This window comes from Nothobranchius furzeri, chromosome 18 (genome assembly GCF_043380555.1).
Source record: "Nothobranchius furzeri strain GRZ-AD chromosome 18, NfurGRZ-RIMD1, whole genome shotgun sequence".
NCBI classification, from domain to species: Eukaryota; Metazoa; Chordata; class Actinopteri; order Cyprinodontiformes; family Nothobranchiidae; genus Nothobranchius; species Nothobranchius furzeri.
Window position 1 is genome coordinate 30,464,936 of NC_091758.1, and position 17,388 is coordinate 30,482,323.

A 17,388-nucleotide genomic window follows, 5' to 3' on the forward strand; every position below is an offset into this window, starting at 1 on the left:
AGGTTTTGGATTCATTAGCTGATTAGAGTGTGACACTTTGAGCCTAGAATTTTTAACTTTTTCACAATATTTGGGATGATCCAGCTGAAATTCTGCCCTCATTTCACCTTTTAAGTTGAATCACTGAAATAAAATAACTTTTGCACCATATTCTTAATTTTTTGAGCTTGCCAGGTTATTGAAGCAGTCCTTTGTGACAGCCGAAAAACACAGAGTGAGAGCCAGGCTTTAAGAAAACAAGATGTTGCTGGCCATGCCCACCCATCCCCTAATTGGCTGCTAGTTCATAGCTAGTAGGGGCTTCCATTACCGGAACTTGAGGGTAAATGCAGAGAGAGGGGAATTGACCGGGAGATCCAAAGGCCCGGTCCTGTTAGCTGTCGTGTCTCCATTTACAGTTTGGCCCTGTAAGGAATGTGCTAAAACGCCAGCACATCGCCACCCTTGCTCTATGAGTCATGTCATCCATTGGCGCAAAAACCGCCAACAACTCGTGTTTTCCTAAATTACGATTTTTGGCCCTGTATGCATTTCCTTTTTTCTACTGAGTTGACGTAATTTCTGACTGAGTAAAGCTGGGCGGACACTGTGCGACTTTTTCACTCGTAGCACTCAGCTTCAGCTCAAACTGTACGACTACCTGGCAGGGCAGTTCTCACGAGTCATGTGCTCACACTGTATGACCCAGTTCTCGGATGCGACCTGACTGCTCACACTGTACGTCTGGTAGCAACACGTCGGACCTAAAAATATATGCTAAAAATATCAGTTTTTACTCAACACGTCAGACGTTTTAGTCTTGTTTTGCCTGCTGTCCTTCGGGAGTGCTGCAGGAGGACACACAGGGATTTATGGGAGTTGGATGAGGAAAACGAAATAAAGAAAGTAAATCTGTGTTTTGTGATCAGTTTAATTTGACATGAACACGACAAACACGCTTTCTTGACAATCCTTGTCATTGTGTGTAAAAGACATGTAGAAATAAAAACGAACAACGTGTGTTATTGGGGAAATAGCGGGTGAGCGGTGCTGATGCAGGATTGCACATGCACCGTGAGCGGTTCTGGTACTTTTTGGGTCGCAGCCGCTCACAGCGCCGCTTCAACCCTCACGAGGAACGAGCAAAATATCAAACACTCCAGAAGTCCGTGCGAGCTCACGATTGTTGATCGGTAGCTGGTCACGTGGTGTTAATCGCCTCTCGTAACCCCCGTACACTACACGACGCTCAGCGCAAAACTCTCCCCGATCTTGTGGATTCTTGCACGAGTGGAAAATCGGCTCAAAAAAGTGAAAAAGTCGCACAGTGTACGCCCGGCTTTACAACCAGTCGTCGGTGTTCCCACCCACCAACTGCACCGGGCCTTTTATCGGGCCACTCTGAGTACCTACCTTTGATGAGGTACTCAGAAGGTTCCAGAAAACGGCCGTTCGGCCAACCCGCTCAAGTGGTGACACACGCATGTTAGTAGGTTCCTGTAAATTTACCCTGAAGTTCCGGTAATGGAAACACACCAAATGTCCCTGATTGTGATGTCATAATGAGGGACATTTGAAATGGCTTGTTTTGGATGCGTATTCTGTAAACAAACAGTGGCAGACAAAGGATGGGGAGTTTTTTTTCATGTTAGGAGTGTTTATAGAGGGAGCAGAGACTCGCGTCAGCACAAAAGGATGCAAAACGTGAGTTTTCTATAATATGTCCCTTTTTAAATATGCATAAAAACAAACACCTGTGCTGTGAACAGGAAGGCAGATTACCAGTATGTGCTGTGTAACCAGTCTTTAATCATCTACTTTATCTTCCCACTTCCACTTCTTTCTCACACCTTGTTTGTCCTTCCCTCTCTCTGAATAGAAATTACACTCCCATCTCTCTAAGCTGGTGTCCATATTGTCTGGTGGACATGGAGTTCATTGTTGTTTTCACACAGTCTGCAGAGATACGGTATTAATCTGAGGTCACACATTGTGTTGGGGTGCGTCAGCAGATCGGGCCTCGCAGAGCCGTGTGAGACGGAGTGAGTGTGTGGGAGAGGGAGGAAGCAGGAGCCCGTCTGTTTTCTGATGATTAAAGTGTGTGTGTGTGTGTGTGTGTGTGTGTGTGTGTGTGTGTGTGTGTGTGTGTGTGTGTGTGTGTGTGTGTGTGTGTGTGTGTGTGTGTGTGTGTGTGTGTGTGTGTGTGTGTGTGTGTGTGTGTGTGTGTGGTAGAAACAGCTGCTAAACAAACCTTTAGGATGTTAGATAATTCTCAAAAGATGCCTGGCAGCTGTACTTTTATTCCTTTTCTTTGATTTTGTTATGCAAAGTGATATGATATAGTGAATAAAGCATGCAGCATGCAGAATAAAGCATAATTAGTGTGTTTTAAAGGTGTGCACGTTCCATAGTGAGTCAGATTTAGCAAATTGCACATTTTTAGGTGACATTTGCAGGCTGTTGCATTTCACTTCCACAGACTCCCCTGGGGTCTACAGAGCTGCTTGGCACTTAATGTTTGCATGTTTGATGTGTTTAGGTCGTGTTACCGTATTTACACTTTTATTTGGCAGCCCAAGTGTGTGTGTGTGTGTGTGTGTGTGTGTGTGTGTGTGTGTGTGTGTGTGTGTGTGTGTGTGTGTGTGTGTGTGTGTTTGTGTGTATTAGAGCTCTCATGTGCCACTTTAGAAATGCCAACAAGCTGTTGCTGTGTTGGCTCAGGGCTGAAAAGGACCACGACCCGTTCGACAGGATATGATTGGTAACTATCATTTGTTTTAACGTGTCACGAATAGAATTTGTTTATGAATCACAATCAAGTCACTGTTTGAGCTGCGTCATCAAACCCTCTGAGCACAAATCTTAAGTTCTTTGCTTGGAGCAGCGGAACAAGAAGCGAAGCTGGAGCTGGGCTAGCTATGTTTGTTAGCATGTTAAATTATTGTATGGTTACATTGGCTGAGCGGAGGTGGAGTGGCTTTCCAGTGTCCCAGTGGCTTCTGTCTCTTATACCTTCAGTCGGGACAGTCTGGACAACTCCTGATTGGGACCGGACTATGATGAGTCCGTCAGAAGCGTGGAGGCTCTGCGGCTGTTGTGTGGGTACATTTTGTTAGGAAGTAAGGCAGAAAAGTCACCAACTGTTGATCGAAAAATCACGATAACATTTACGTTTACATTGTCAGATTTCTCATCATCAGAATACTCTGATATATCACAAATATGTTTGGGTCGTAGACCCTTAGATCCCACTCCCAAAGCCTTTTAAACCTTTTTCCTTTTAGCTTTGCAGTAAATCCTACACCAGTCTCATTACAGAGACTCAATACTTCAGAGCGTTTGCTGTTTTAATAAATTCTTCCTCATGTGGGGACGTCTGCAGGTAGACTCGGAGTATCTTTTTAACAACCTGGTGTATATCTCAGCAGACATGATATGATCTGATTGAGCCTCATCCATAACCCTGCTGCGTGTGTGTACTTAAAAGCTGTTAGTCTGACTCATGTTGTGGTTTCAGGTGCTCCTTTTCTCTCAGAGTTTTCCTTTGTTTTTTTACCTCTCTGCCTTTATTGCTGCTTTCTGTCATTGTCGTCATAGCAACAGCCTCCTGGTCCCCTGCTTCACTTCAGCCTCAGTGGTATTGGTTATTTTCATCTGCCCTGTCTGGCATAAAGAGCGTTAGCTGGAATCGGCTCAGGCTCGGTTCTAACGGTCACTTGGGCTCAGACTAACGGAAGCAGGTTTTTTTATGCTTAATTTAAATTAAAAGTGAAGAACTAAAAAAATTTGCATGTGTTTAAAAAAATGTATTCATAATTGTTAGAAATTTAAAGCATACATTTAATGAAAGCTTTAATCTGTAAAAGGAAGTTCGTGTCAAATGAAGCATTTAAAAATATTTATAGGAAAATGAATCAAGCAAGCTTTAGTTTAAGGTGTTTTGTTTTTTCTGGTTTCATTTGAGGAAAATGGGATTTCTCCAAATTCTGTAAAAATGGACGACACCTGTGATTATTTGGGAGATGAACTGAGCTGTAATTTAAGGTAGAATTGATGTTTTACAGTGAAGAAGCAGCATTCAGTTTTGATATTCTGTGATTGACTCTGAACTTGTAGCAATCAAAGAGAAAACAGCCTCGAATTTTGTTCCTGCTCATGTCAAAAGCGTGTGTGTGTGTGTGTGTGTGTGTGTGTGTGTGTGTGTGTGTGTGTGTGTGTGTGTGTGTGTGTGTGTGTGTGTGTGTTTGTGTTCTAGCCCACGTAGAGAACGAGGAGCAGTACACTCAGGCCCTGGAGAAGTTTGGAGAAAACTGCGTCTACAGAGACGACCCTGATCTGGGTTCAGCCTTCCTCAAGTTCTCCGTTTTTACCAAGGAGCTCTCGGCACTTTTTAAAAATCTTGTAAGTGTGTGTGTGTGTGTGTGTTAGAGATGGAGTTTGGTTAAATCATCTGGGATAAGGCTAGACTTCATTGCATTAACTAATTGTATTGTTTCTCCCCCTGAGTGACTTGGTGTGTTCTCCAACACTCACAAGTCTGAGCACACACCGAGTCCAGCTGCAGCTCGAAGCCTCGAGGATGTGCCTCGAGATTTCCCACTCATTTGGCCTCAGAAGCTGCTCTGCTCTGTGCTTCATTAACGTGATCTGGGATAACTGAAACAATGATTTTGGCCTTTAGAGTCGCAGGTGGGAGCTAAATAAGAAAAAACAAACATAGAAACTTTAAAAAACTTTTAAAAAAATGTAGGTAATTTGAAGAAAGTGTTCCTGCTTACAGCTCTTCAGACTATCCCCTGGAAAGGTTAGCGTTATCTACTTTAGTAGAAAATAATTATTTTAAGGATTTATTATGCAGATATTAGCAATGAATATAAATATACATTTAAATTAAATCCTGCAGCAGCACCTGGCTGCCCGGAGATGTCTCTGACTTTAAAGTGGCTTTACTAAGGAGGCATATTGGTCAATGGTGATATACATAAAAAAAAAACACCAAATATAGCCCGATATATGGAGTCTAAGTCACTTCCGCACCATGGGTCCCCAGAAGAATGAAAAAATGAATGCATGACAACGGGGCTAAAAACACTATTTTCTAATTCGCTTTGCCTTACACCCTGGATCGCACATATGTTGTACTGCAATTTAAATGAAAATTAATGATGGGTGTTTCGACCACACCAGTCATGCACTTTGAGATTTATTAGCTTGTAAAAGTTCGTAATTAATTAGAAATCGGCACGTCGCATATGTGACGTCACCACATAATCTCCTCTCCCCAAAGTAGGTGCTACTTACCAAATGACCAGATTCATGGTGGTTATTTCCTCTTGTGGGAAGTTTGCTGAACTTACAGCCATTTTCGCTCAGTTTTCTCCGTGTCTGGTTCGATGACGTCACTTTCGTGAAGCACATTTGTAGTCCTGGACTTATTTTCACACAAAACCTAAAATAGCCTTCTCCCTATTCGAAAATAAGCGCCTTCTTGGTATCAAATGCGTCTTTAAAATTCACGGACATCATATGTGAAATCCATGGCACAAAACAAGCGGAGTTGGAAAATAGCGTTTTTAGCCACATTGACTTGCATTCATTTTTTCGTTCTTCCGGGGACCCGTGGTTCGGAAGTAGATGAGCCCTTTATCGACCGACTGATATATCGATCTACAAATTTACGAGAATAGATGTCGTCCTACCTTTTCTTTGCTTGAATTTCTCCCACTGACGGCTCTTACCCCGGCTTTCCACGGGAGCCGTCAGCAGCACGTTACTGCAGCAGCACGTCATAGCTGCTGATAGGAACCGCTGTGGTCAACAGAACCTTTTCCACTGGAGCCGTCAGCAGCGCGAGTCGGCCGCGTCTCAGGAGCAGCATGTCGCGGCCTTTACGCGCCGGTTCTATTTTCTATGCGCGACACCTCTGAAATGGGTCAAGTTCGACATTTTTGGGAAGGAAAGACAGGAAATTGGACGCGGAAATGGAGAGAAGCTCCCGAGATTTTCAGAATAAAGAACGTACTGCCTTCCGGTTGCTTTACTTTTAAAAAAGGTTACTAACTGCGGCCCCGTGAGAAGTTAACACCTAACTAGCGGTCTCCTTCGTTTTTCAGGTCCGTATTGGCGATTATAAAATGGACAGAACATAAAACACAAACCATGTTGTAATTTTCTCCTGCTTGTTGTTGTGTTTACTGACGAAGTCACTCGTGTGACTTCGTGCTCGGTCGGTGACAGCTGCTCCCCTGCTGCTTCGCGTCTCGTGGGAAGGGCCAAGCAGCAGCTTACGCGAGCAAGACGTGCTGCTGCAGTAACGTGCTGCTGACGGCTCCCGTGGAAACCCGGGGTTAGAGTTTTCTCACAAACCAGCTGCAGTAGCTGTTGGAGCCATTTTTGACTTTTTGACCTTCATGTCCTTCTCTTCTGTTTGAAGACTTTCTCTCTTAGGGAATCCTGCTGAAAATAGTCCACTGGATTGCAGTCCTGGCTTTGCGGTTCCTGATTAGAGACCACATCCTCCAGATGTTGTGTTCTGCAGCTTTTGGGAGATGTTGTTGAGTTTTCCTGATATTTAAAGACAAATATCAGTGTTGTCTTTCTTAGGATGTAAATGAAGACAGTCCAGAACCACAGCATTTTTCAGACTCTGAAATGGATATAAATTTGAAGCTGAAGTTTTAGGAAAATGTTTACATCTGTGTAAAGATTTGAGGACATTTTCAAGAAACTGTATCAAAAGATTTTTTAATTGGCTTGTTAAAATCCAATCCCTTTTTTGCCACTCATTATACAAAAACCTATCGTCTAACATTATTGAAATTAGATAATTTTTGCAGATGTTTTGAAGCTGATGAAACTTTTTTTTCTATTTTCTTTTATTTTTTTACCTGCTTGTGGCTTCAAATGAAAGACCACATGGGGCTGTGCCGTTAGGACTGAGGGTAATCCTCGGTTTAAGGATTCACCTTAAATCTGCTGCAGCCTTGAATCTTTTAATCTTTAACTCGTATTTGTCTTCACCCTCCTCTAGTTCCAAAACATGAACAACATCATCACCTTCCCTCTGGACAGCCTGCTGAAAGGAGACCTGAAGGGTGTCAAAGGGGTAAGGACACTACCATGCTCGTTTTATTGCGCTGAACAGGAAAGAGTCACGGGAATGAAAAGTTCAACAATTTTTTGTTTTATTATCTCTTGAAATACCTGAAAATAAAGTTAAACTAAACATCTGACTGATGCAAAAAGCTGTTTTTGGATTGGGGTTCGGATGCAGGATTCAGGGTGAAAAAATCTGATGATAAATCCAGCAGATGGTTGATCTCCACTGGAGGCCTCGCTGCTGTTTCAGAGAAAATGTTTGGCTGACATTAGAGTGATGCAAGCCAGATAACATGTTTTCATGTACATCAGACAGACTTCCTGTTCCCAAGAGAAAAGGTAAAAATCAAGCTGAGACGGCAAATCAAAGAATGAATTAATCATAGTGTTAGTTATAGCACATTTCACGCATCATTATGAATGTTGTCTAATATCACTTTGTGCTGTTATTCTGTCTTTTCCTATCTCCTTGGGGTGGTTCGTCCCGCAAGGCTCGATACTGGGACCTTTGTTATTCTCAATTTATATTCTCCCCCTGAGTGATAATCCTGCATAGGTTTGACATTAGTTTTCGCCTCTTTGCTGATGATTGCCAGCTATACTTGCCCCTGGAAAAGTCAGGTGATTGCCTGGTGGTCGCCCTAATAACAACCTCTTTGAGTTTTTGGCTGTGGTCAAGTCGTGGATGTCCGAAATGTTCTTGTCTTAATGACAGTAAGATGGAGGCAGTGTTTATTTGGGCCAAATGGTCTTATTGATGCCTCTACGATTGACTGTGGTGTTTTCAGCTCTCAGTTGAGTGCGTCAGCAGTTAATCTTGGAGTATGGATAGATGGTGCCCTCTGCTTTCATGGCCACGTTAATGGAGTGGTTTCTTCCTCCTTTCATCGTTTGCAACGATTGTGCAAGGTGGAACCATTCCTTTCAAGATGTGATCTTAAGGCTCTAATTCAGGCCTGAACTACTGTGATTCAGTTGTATTCGGTGTGAGCCAGGGTACTCTAGCTATTGCAGCTAGTGCAAAACACAGCAGGTACATGTTTAGTAGGCAAGCAGAAGTTTGACCGTGTAACTCCACTTTTGACTGCATTACATAGGCTGGCCGTTGCCTTTAGACTTCTTTTAAAGTTCTTTTATTGATTTGAATGGGTTGGCGCCATCTTACTTGGCAGCTTTGCTACAGCCTTATGCCCCTGCTCAGACGTACCGCTCTGAGAACTTTCTGCTGCTCTCAGTCCCAGGTCACTCTTGGTGAAGAGAAGGGATAGAGCCTTCTCAGTGGCAGGTCCGAAGCTTTGAAACAAGCCTCCTCCATCCATAAGGACTTCTACCTTTGTGGCGTTTAAAGACCAGGCTGAATATGTACTTTTATAATTTGGTGTTTACATTAGTTATGTTTTTATTTGTTCTTATCATATAACTTGTGTTACTGTTTTATCGTGTTTTATGTATGCTTTAGATGTTATCAGTTTTATTACGTCTGTGAAGTACCTTGGTGTCGTATCCTATGGCTGTAAGGCGCCCTACAAATGAAGACTGTTTAGTTGAGAAAATGTGTCAGTTTGGGTTGATTTAAACTCAAGATGGTGACATGCAGGCAGTGTCCACTCAACAGTGTCCTCGACAGTTTGTGACCTTTCACTCTAAATCCACATGATTGGCTTTGGTTTCCATGAGGTTTCATGCGATTAAAGTAAGTCGTCTAATGAGGCTTGTTGCCATGGATGCGCTGTTTGTCCTCATGACCACCGGCCACTTGGCTGCCCCTTCTGTCAGTGACGATCTGCTCCTCTCCTTGGTGATTTCCTGTCTTTCTCATGTCTTTGTTTTAACTCCGAAGTCTGTGTCTTTCCCCGGAATACTGGTCTTTTTATATTCCGCTCGAGTCCCCCGCTACCCCCGTCCATCTGTGGCTTTACAGCCACATCTGTAACACTTACCCTTTCATTACTCATTAGCCCTCAGATGATTCTCATTACCCCATTAGCAGAGGGCTAACAAGCTGCTGTACGCTTTGGACACATTTGCACACATTCCTGAAAATGTTTCCAAAGGAGTTGATGTAACAAAATACAGGAATTGAGCCACGAGTGCTAGAAGAAAAATGAATTATAGATAAAAAGGACGGGCTGGGACTCCCTCCAAATATTTGAAAGCTTGCTCAGCTCCGTAGCCGAAAGGCTTTCCCTCGTCTCGCCCGTCCCATTCATCTGTCGTCATCATCCGACACTGCTGGGGGAAGGAAAGACTCCAGACCTGCATGATGGGCTGTTTAGGCTGCAGAGAGAGGAGAGTATGGTTAAGTAAAGAGTTGAAGTGGATGCTGTAAAAGATCAAAGACTTCTGTATTGACAAATTAGCTTGTATGAGATAAGAGAAGGCATAATGGAAATATCACTCCTGGTTTAAAACAACCTCACTCATTCAGGGCTGTAGAGTTCCAAGAGGAAATGGAATTCAGCTCAAAACTAAAACCTGTTTTCAAATGGTCATAAATTTGAGGCCGACCGATATGGTTTTACTTTTTGTTATACGGATACCGATTTTTAAAGAATTTTGTTGCAGATGGCCGATTATTAAGGCACATACATATATGTATATGTATGTATGTATATATATATATATTTATATACATACATATATATATATATATATACATACACATGTATATAAATATATATATATATATATATACACACATACATATATATATATATATGTATGTGTATAAATATATATATATATATAAATGCCTGATTTTTACTTATTTTTTTATCTGCTTCTAAAAATAATTTCGGCTGATGGTAGATATACAAAAAAATTGTATGTATCGGCCCGATATATCGGTCTGCCTCTATCATAAATACACCATGAGCCCATTGGTGGAAGCAGCCATCACCCAAAAGCTAAATAATTGAGGCAACCTTCTGTTAAAGTAAGCTCATATTCTCTACAAACCCAAAAGAAGCACTTGTTTAATTGCTCTGATTTGATTTGATACGCAACAAAAAGTCTTTCATTCATAGTTTAATATTCCACCAGAGCTGTGCTCGGCAGTGACTGAGGTGACCCCTAGGGATGCAGCCACTAATGGCTCTGTTATTAGAGTCCTATATCACCTAGTAACCTGTTTCCAACTCCATCCTCCCCTTAGACGTTCCAATCACACCCTTCCACTAAGGGAAAATGGGAATTTAACACACAAACACACTTGTAGATTGCTCTCCTCATAGCAGAACAAACTCAAGTGCATCTGGAAAGTGAAGAGTCCACTTTAGAGCTCCATGATGTTACGTTTGAGTATCGCCGTCACAACGTACGTAGTCTTATTGCAGGTCTTATTCAATGTTATGGGTACTCGACATGAACGCGATGCAGCGATCCATACTCTGCTGAAGGAGAACGTCAGGGAAAGGATTTTGTGATAAAACATGTGAGATTCCATTTTTGGTTTCTTTTTAAACACCGATTATGTTTTTCTTTACCTTGCTGACGTTTCGTTTGCGGCTGCAATCATCTTCAGAGCTGACGCTGGCGTCACTTCCTACTCCGTTTATCCGCCACCATCAGCGTCAGCTCTGAAGATGATTGCAGCCGCAAACGAAACGTCAGCAAGGTAAAGAAAAACCTTATCTGTGTTTAAAAAAGAACCAAAAATGGAATTTGAAGACAAACACAGCAAGATTGTACAAAAGATGTTTAAACATGTGAGATTTTTTTTTTCTTCCAAAGTTCATTTTCCATATGCTTCATCAATCAACAGCGGAAGTTCTGGTGGAAACTTTGTTAGCAAGACATGCATCTGAAGGACATTTCTGAGGTTTTCTGTTGTATATTATGTTGAATTGTAGACATAAGACTTTTTTGACTCACTTTTTTGAAGTACATTAACTGGGCCCTTGGTCAAGATGGCTGTGCTCCAAGTTGGACTTTATTTTGCATGTCTGAGTGGTTTGACCGAAGAAGTTGTGATTAGGGGCATAACGACACATCTTTGGACTTTTCTTGATGAAACTTTTGGAACGGGACACAGGCGGACTAAGTTCCCACATGGACCTGTAATTGCATTGCACTTTAGCCAGCAACACCGGCAGCTGTGTCAAAATTCAGAGGCTGCATCCTTCAAAGGACCTGGCTTAAGCCAATCAACGTAGGCTGGTGTAGCTACCAGACACTGGCTCTTTCACTGACCGGGAAGACCGGAGGTAAATGGCTATGAAATTGGACATCGGAATGGATCCGTGATGACGCTAAACAGTAGTGCAATTAAAGTTTAATTTGAACCTTGTTTAAACATAAGAACCCCAACTTTTTGTCACTTTGTTCCCTCACTGTACCGAAAGTTAATCATAAGAAGTACGTACCGAATTGGGATTTTAGGTGTGCCATTACACCCAGATTCTATCATGTTGCAAAAATAAGAAAATGCTGATTTGATCCCTGAAAATTTGAATTTGCTAAACGCCAATAGGTGAGATTGTCAACAAGATGGCAGGGGTGCCATAAATGAAATTGCTTTTCAGGTATCTGTTGAAAAGTCCTTCATTTTCAAATGCCAGGTAGGGTTGGAACGAAATCACAACCTGAATTTTTCCAGCATTTGTAGTATCTGGCCTTCTGACCGGTGTTACATCGATATGTGTCCCCCCTTCGAGATCTGTTTCTTTTGCACTCAGCTGCGAGTTAGAACCATCCACTCGCAAAAAATTTGTGTCCTAACCCTTACCCCAACCCTTACCCTAACCATAACCGTGAAACAAACAAAAATTGTGCTACACATAATATTCTCTAAATTTATATTTATGCAAAACCGATGTGCAAAACATACATTTTTGGTGACAGGGTGGTTATGGATAGGGTTAGGGTGAGGGTTATTTTTTGTGATTGGGTCGTTTCCACTTGCAGCTGGGTGCAAAAGAAACAGATCTCGAGGGGGAACACATATCGACGTAACACCGGGACCGTGTAATTACCCGGTGTGGTATTCACTAACAGTGCATGCACACCTTTTTGTTGTGTTTTTAAAATGTTTGTTTTCTGCTGTAGGATTAATGAAAAAGCAACGCAATAAAAAAATGGAAGTGGATCTTTGACCTAAACATAAAATTACAACTGCAAACTGTTTGGAAGGGTATGATGGTGCTTCTCCATCCATCAGAGGAATCCCCCGCTCTCTAGGGGAACGTTTTGCCCCTTATGTCCTCCTGCTGTGTGTGTGTGTGTGTGTGTGTGTGTGTGTGTGTGTGTGTGTGTGTGTGTGTGTGTGTGTGTGTGTGTGTGTGTGTGTGTGTGTGTGTGTGTGTGTGTGTGTGTGTGTGTGTGTGTGTGTGGTATATTTTTAGTCATTGTTGCCATTTTCCTGCTCTCTCTGCCTCTGACATTTCCTTCCGCTGACCCTTTCTGCCTTGCAGTCGATCCCTTCTGTGGCTTCCCTCTCTGTATTTGACAGTTTCCTTCTGTCTTACTTGTGCATTAGCTGTTTTTTTACAGCCTTTATGCTCTTTCGAGCTGGTTAAGTGAACGGCTGAGTGCTCCTTGACGTGACTCACATGAGGATCTTGTGAGCTGAACCTGCCACTCCTCTACTGCTGGACTAGAGGTCAAAACCCGTTATCGCTCCTCTCAGAAGCTCCTAGAGTGACGCCAAAAATAAAACTTGTCTTCCAAAAGAGCAGAGAAACGAGTTATTTTACCTTTTATAGATGATATCAAAGTCTGCAAGAACAAAGTTTTGTGATTAGACTATTATGTGAGCTTCTTATTAGTGAAATTAGTGGATTGGTGGAGAAATGTCACCCAAAATTCCCCGTTTTCTTAATCATTACTGCAGCAGCAAGGATATCATTCTGTCAGCAGCTGGTTTTTAGCAACACACAATTCAAACTGTCTTTTGAGACCAGATGAATTCTACTCTGAATGCCAAAAACAATGGGTTTATCCTCACATTCTCCCACAAACTCCTCTGTGGCTTCTCGCAGTTCCCTGCTGGGTTGAAAGTTTCTGCAGCTCTGCGTTTGTGAGGATGACTCGGCATACAGATTCACTAATACCTGCACACACTTGCACTCAAGCACAAATGCTCAAACTCTCTATGTTTGTGCATGAACAAGTGGAGCTCCTTCAGTCTCTGGCTTAGTTCCTTGTTTGTTTGCTGCAGTGATTTAGTGTCTTTCTACACTTTTTATTTGACTGTTCTGATTGTTTTTGGAACTGAGAAGTGCCTGAAGCAGAAATGGGACATCGTCAAGCTGGTAAAAGGAGGTAGTCACAGGACGCAGTAACTGAGTGGGTGTGAAGTAGTGGGAGGATAGCTGCATGACTGGCTAACTTTAAAACTGTGATTGCCTTTAGGATCTGTTTTTTGGTATTAAATGGCCTGTTCATTAAAGAGCAAGTCACCCCCTACCAGATTCTTACTCAACTCCCACTTCCTGTTTGAAAAATGCAACAAATGCTGTTGCCTAGCAGACCCAGAGGGTGGAGCCGCTAACAAATACACACACTCACGACATTGTGACATCATAATGTACCATCTAACATCATAGTGTATCTCTTAGCCAATAGCGACGGCAGATTTAAATTCAAATGCAGTGCTGAGTTTTTACCTGACGACGGTGCAACACTGACAGTTTTAGGCAGAATATTTAAATTTTAACTAAGATGCACTAAAGTGCCGAATTATTGACTACACGTGTCTGCAGCACGATCAGACACTCATTTATATAGTTTATCAGAAAAAATTGTTGATTTGGAATGACTTGCTCTTTAAGAACCTGAGTAATACGTGTTCTTTTTGAAAAACAGTCACTCTGAGTTGCATAGGTACGCTGAACATCAACATTTTTCTTCGACGCCTATCACCTGCATTACCCGCAAGAGTTTAGATTCCTGCGGGGTCTTAAAGTCTTAGAAACGCCCAGACATCTGCCCATGGTCTTAAATTTAGTTAAGTCAAGTCTTCATTTTTAACCATTGTCTAGTCTGGAGAAACGTTGCCCATATAAAGTAAAACGCCGTAATCTTACGCTGTCTTCCTTCTGGTATAATAAATCCAAAAATAGATCTGTAAAGATATTTGAACACAAAAAGATACTGAATTGTCATTCGAGTGAAATTCTAAATTGTTAGATTTTCTGTTTGTTAAATAATCACCCAGCCTTTGCAGCAGCACACTCCTGACTGTGGTTGAAACATCGTGATTTGATTTATTTCTGTTTGATTTACTTTTTTGTAGGACCTGAAAAAGCCTTTTGACAAAGCCTGGAAGGACTACGAAACCAAAGTGTAAGAAACTACATTTACCATTTTTCTCACTAAAATAATCCGATCATATATTTACCTCATTATTTTACATGTGTAGTTATTTTACATGTGTATTAAACATGTGTAGTTTGATAAATTATCCCATGTGTCGGTTTAAACTTGTTTTCCTGTTATAAGTGAGCACAGATGTGTCTTCCTGTCTGATCTGTCCTGACTAACTGTCCTCCCCTGTCTACCCCCCATGATTAATGTGTGTCAACACGTGTCAGGTCTCATGAATAATCCACTATGACTGCCACCTTTCTACCCACGTTTCCACTGACACCTCACACATGGAGAGAAGGGTTTTTATTGCACTTTCGTGTGTTTTTCCAAGCGGCAAAGGACATTCTTTACTGAAAGGGTAATGCGTCTTCTCTCCGAGTCACGTTGATCAAGCAGTGCGGAGTACATGTGGATGCTGTGTGACTGCTCCTGGCTTTTTATTTGCACCTACTCATGGCAAACAGTAACCATCAGAGTTCTGTTTCCTGCCTGATTGGAAAATCACCCCAACTTGTGCTGCTGCTGCGAATGCTGTTGATTCAGGAGGCGATTCAACTTAAATCTGACCTTTTTAGTGCAAAGTTTCAATTCACAAAGAGAGAGGGGCTCAAAACGACCCAGTATCTTTGTCTTCTGTTGGCGCATCACTTCCTGAACCGACGGCACTGAGAGTAAATGGATTCTCGTCCTTGTTGTCCGTCAAACATCAGTTTGGCCCGTAGCCAAACTGGCTGGCTAACATGTGCCTCTCCATTAGCGGCATTCTCGATGATGCTGTCAGGGTCCAAGGTTTATGCTCTGACGGATGCAAAAAAGTGTTCTCTCTGTGAAATCAGGTTGGATCTGTTCGCAACAGACCACAAGGACAAAAAAGTTTTGTGTGTTGTTGTTAATTCTATAGCTACAGTTTGTGGTGATAACGGACTTTGGTGTCCACTGATTCCTGGCCAGCTTTTAATTGGACCACTGGCTAATCAGGCTTTATACCATTCCTTTAGTCACGTTTTGACTTTCAAGGCGAAAAAAAAAGCAGCATAAATGTAGAGAAACTGTTTAGATCCTTTTTATCATCACATCCAGTCTGACACAGTGGCGGTCGTGTGATTATATGTGACCAGTAGAAAGGTCAGGTTGATAAAAGAAAATGGAATAAATATCAAACACAAAATTCTGGACTTACCCAGTTGTTAAATTTTGGACCTGAAACCAGCAGATTTAATCAAACCTGATGGGAGATGGGTGTAAGGGATGTAAGAAAATATCGATACACTGAATCGATATTTAAAAGCCGTGTATCGATTTTGTTTGAGAATTTACCTGTAAATAATTACTGTATTTAATTTGTGTAGTGCAATTCAAACTCCGACTGCTAGGTGGCAGCAGTTTTTACCGCCTTCATTATGGCAGAACGACAAAATGTCACGATTGTTCTGGACGTGTCTTGGAAGCTGGTCTGGCCTGACTTTCCCAGTTAAATTCAGTCTTAAAAGTTACAAATCTCTGGCTTTTATTATTACAATATATCATATTATCTCACGTGTATTGTGAGATTTATCGTATTTGTCATGTTTTTTTTAATCAAACTGAATCGTTGTTATTCCAAAGAAAAAAATGTAACTGATTAAAATGCTGACCTGTTGCATGGAATGAACCTTCCATCCCTTCTGTGTGGTGTGTTTTATACCCGTCTGTCGGAGATTATGAATTTGTATTTAAAAAAATCAACCCTAAATAATATGGATACATTTTTCTCACCAGTAAATTGTAATCTTGGGATGTTTCTACATGCATTTTTCTTTAAATACATCATAATATTATGCAAAATGACTCATTAAAAATTACAGACCTTTTTGACTTATCTAAAAGATAATTGTGTTAAAGAATGTTTTAGACCACTTCTAAATAGTTTTTAGGTATTTTGGTGCAAATAAGTGAGTAGCATTTAGAGAATTTTAAAGACCAAGTTCACTGATAAAACATTTTTACCTACATTTTTCGGCATTAGCCGCTGTTGGAGTGTAGACGGGGAAACGACGAGGAAATGCTCTCATTAGGGCGTCAGAATCTGCACGTCAGATTGTAAAATTATCATTCATGGACTCGCCCATCTTGGCTTGCAACGCGGAAAGCTGTTGTTGATTTTACTTCCAGTAGAGAAAGTCTTTGCTAGTAGAAGCTAACCGTTAGCATTAGCAACTTCACCACACAGCAGAACTCCCCCAGCCTTGTGTTATTTGTGGAGATACAACATCAGTGTTTCAGAGCGAACTGAGGCAGTGGTAGAGTTGTGGTGCTTTTAGCCAATCAGAGGAGAGATGTCCAAATATCAGGAAATAAGGCTCCAAATCCGTCCGTCTGCTGCTCACCTCTCCTCTGGCTCACTTCTAATCCCTGAAACAGGAGCGCCAGAGCTTTTTTTCCCTACAGAAATCAACTCACATCATTTATACTAGAGACCACGATAGATGTGTTAAAAAACGAGTGAACTTGGTCTTTAATGTAATTTTATAAACATGATTAGATCACCTTTTATTCTTTTAAAACTACTTTTTTTAATCACACTTGATGAAATCACATGACTTTCTACTTCTTCACGAGATGAAATAATCCATCAAATGCCTCTCTCATAAAATAATTCTAAATTTCACGTTTAAACCGTATTTTTATAAGTTATGCATGTTTTTCTTGGCTCTGTGAGGTAAATGAGAAATTAAGGAATTAATAATCTGCAGCTCATGAACATTGTTTAAACTACGGCTGTTTAGGGCTGGTTTTAACACGCTCTGTGTTTGTGATGCTGGAACGGATTTTTTTTTCCCTGATGTGCCCTTTAACCCCTGCGGCGTTGCCTCCCGTCAGGACCAAGATCGAGAAGGAGAAGAAGGAGCACGCCAGGCAGCACGGGATGATCAGGACAGAAATCAGCGGGGCGGAAATCGCTGAAGAGATGGAGAAGGAGAGAAGATTCTTCCAGCTGCAGATGTGCGAGGTCAGGAAAATCGC

At 41.6% G+C, this 17,388-nt stretch overlaps 1 protein-coding gene across 2 annotated transcripts in view; it reads left to right on the forward strand.

Annotated features, from left to right (window-relative positions):
• Positions 1-17,388, forward strand: part of asap2a (ArfGAP with SH3 domain, ankyrin repeat and PH domain 2a) — a 57,871-nt gene that overhangs the window by 28,111 nt on the left and 12,372 nt on the right. Inside the window, exons 3-7 of one of the 2 annotated variants that reach the window (XM_015969978.3) lie at positions 4,235-4,380; positions 7,010-7,084; positions 14,312-14,361; positions 14,717-14,743; positions 17,245-17,374. In XM_015969978.3, coding sequence (XP_015825464.1) covers positions 4,235-4,380; positions 7,010-7,084; positions 14,312-14,361; positions 14,717-14,743; positions 17,245-17,374 — 428 coding nt within the window. The remainder of the gene's footprint in view (positions 1-4,234; positions 4,381-7,009; positions 7,085-14,311; positions 14,362-14,716; positions 14,744-17,244; positions 17,375-17,388) is intronic. The other variant, XM_015969980.3, reaches the window with a different exon arrangement.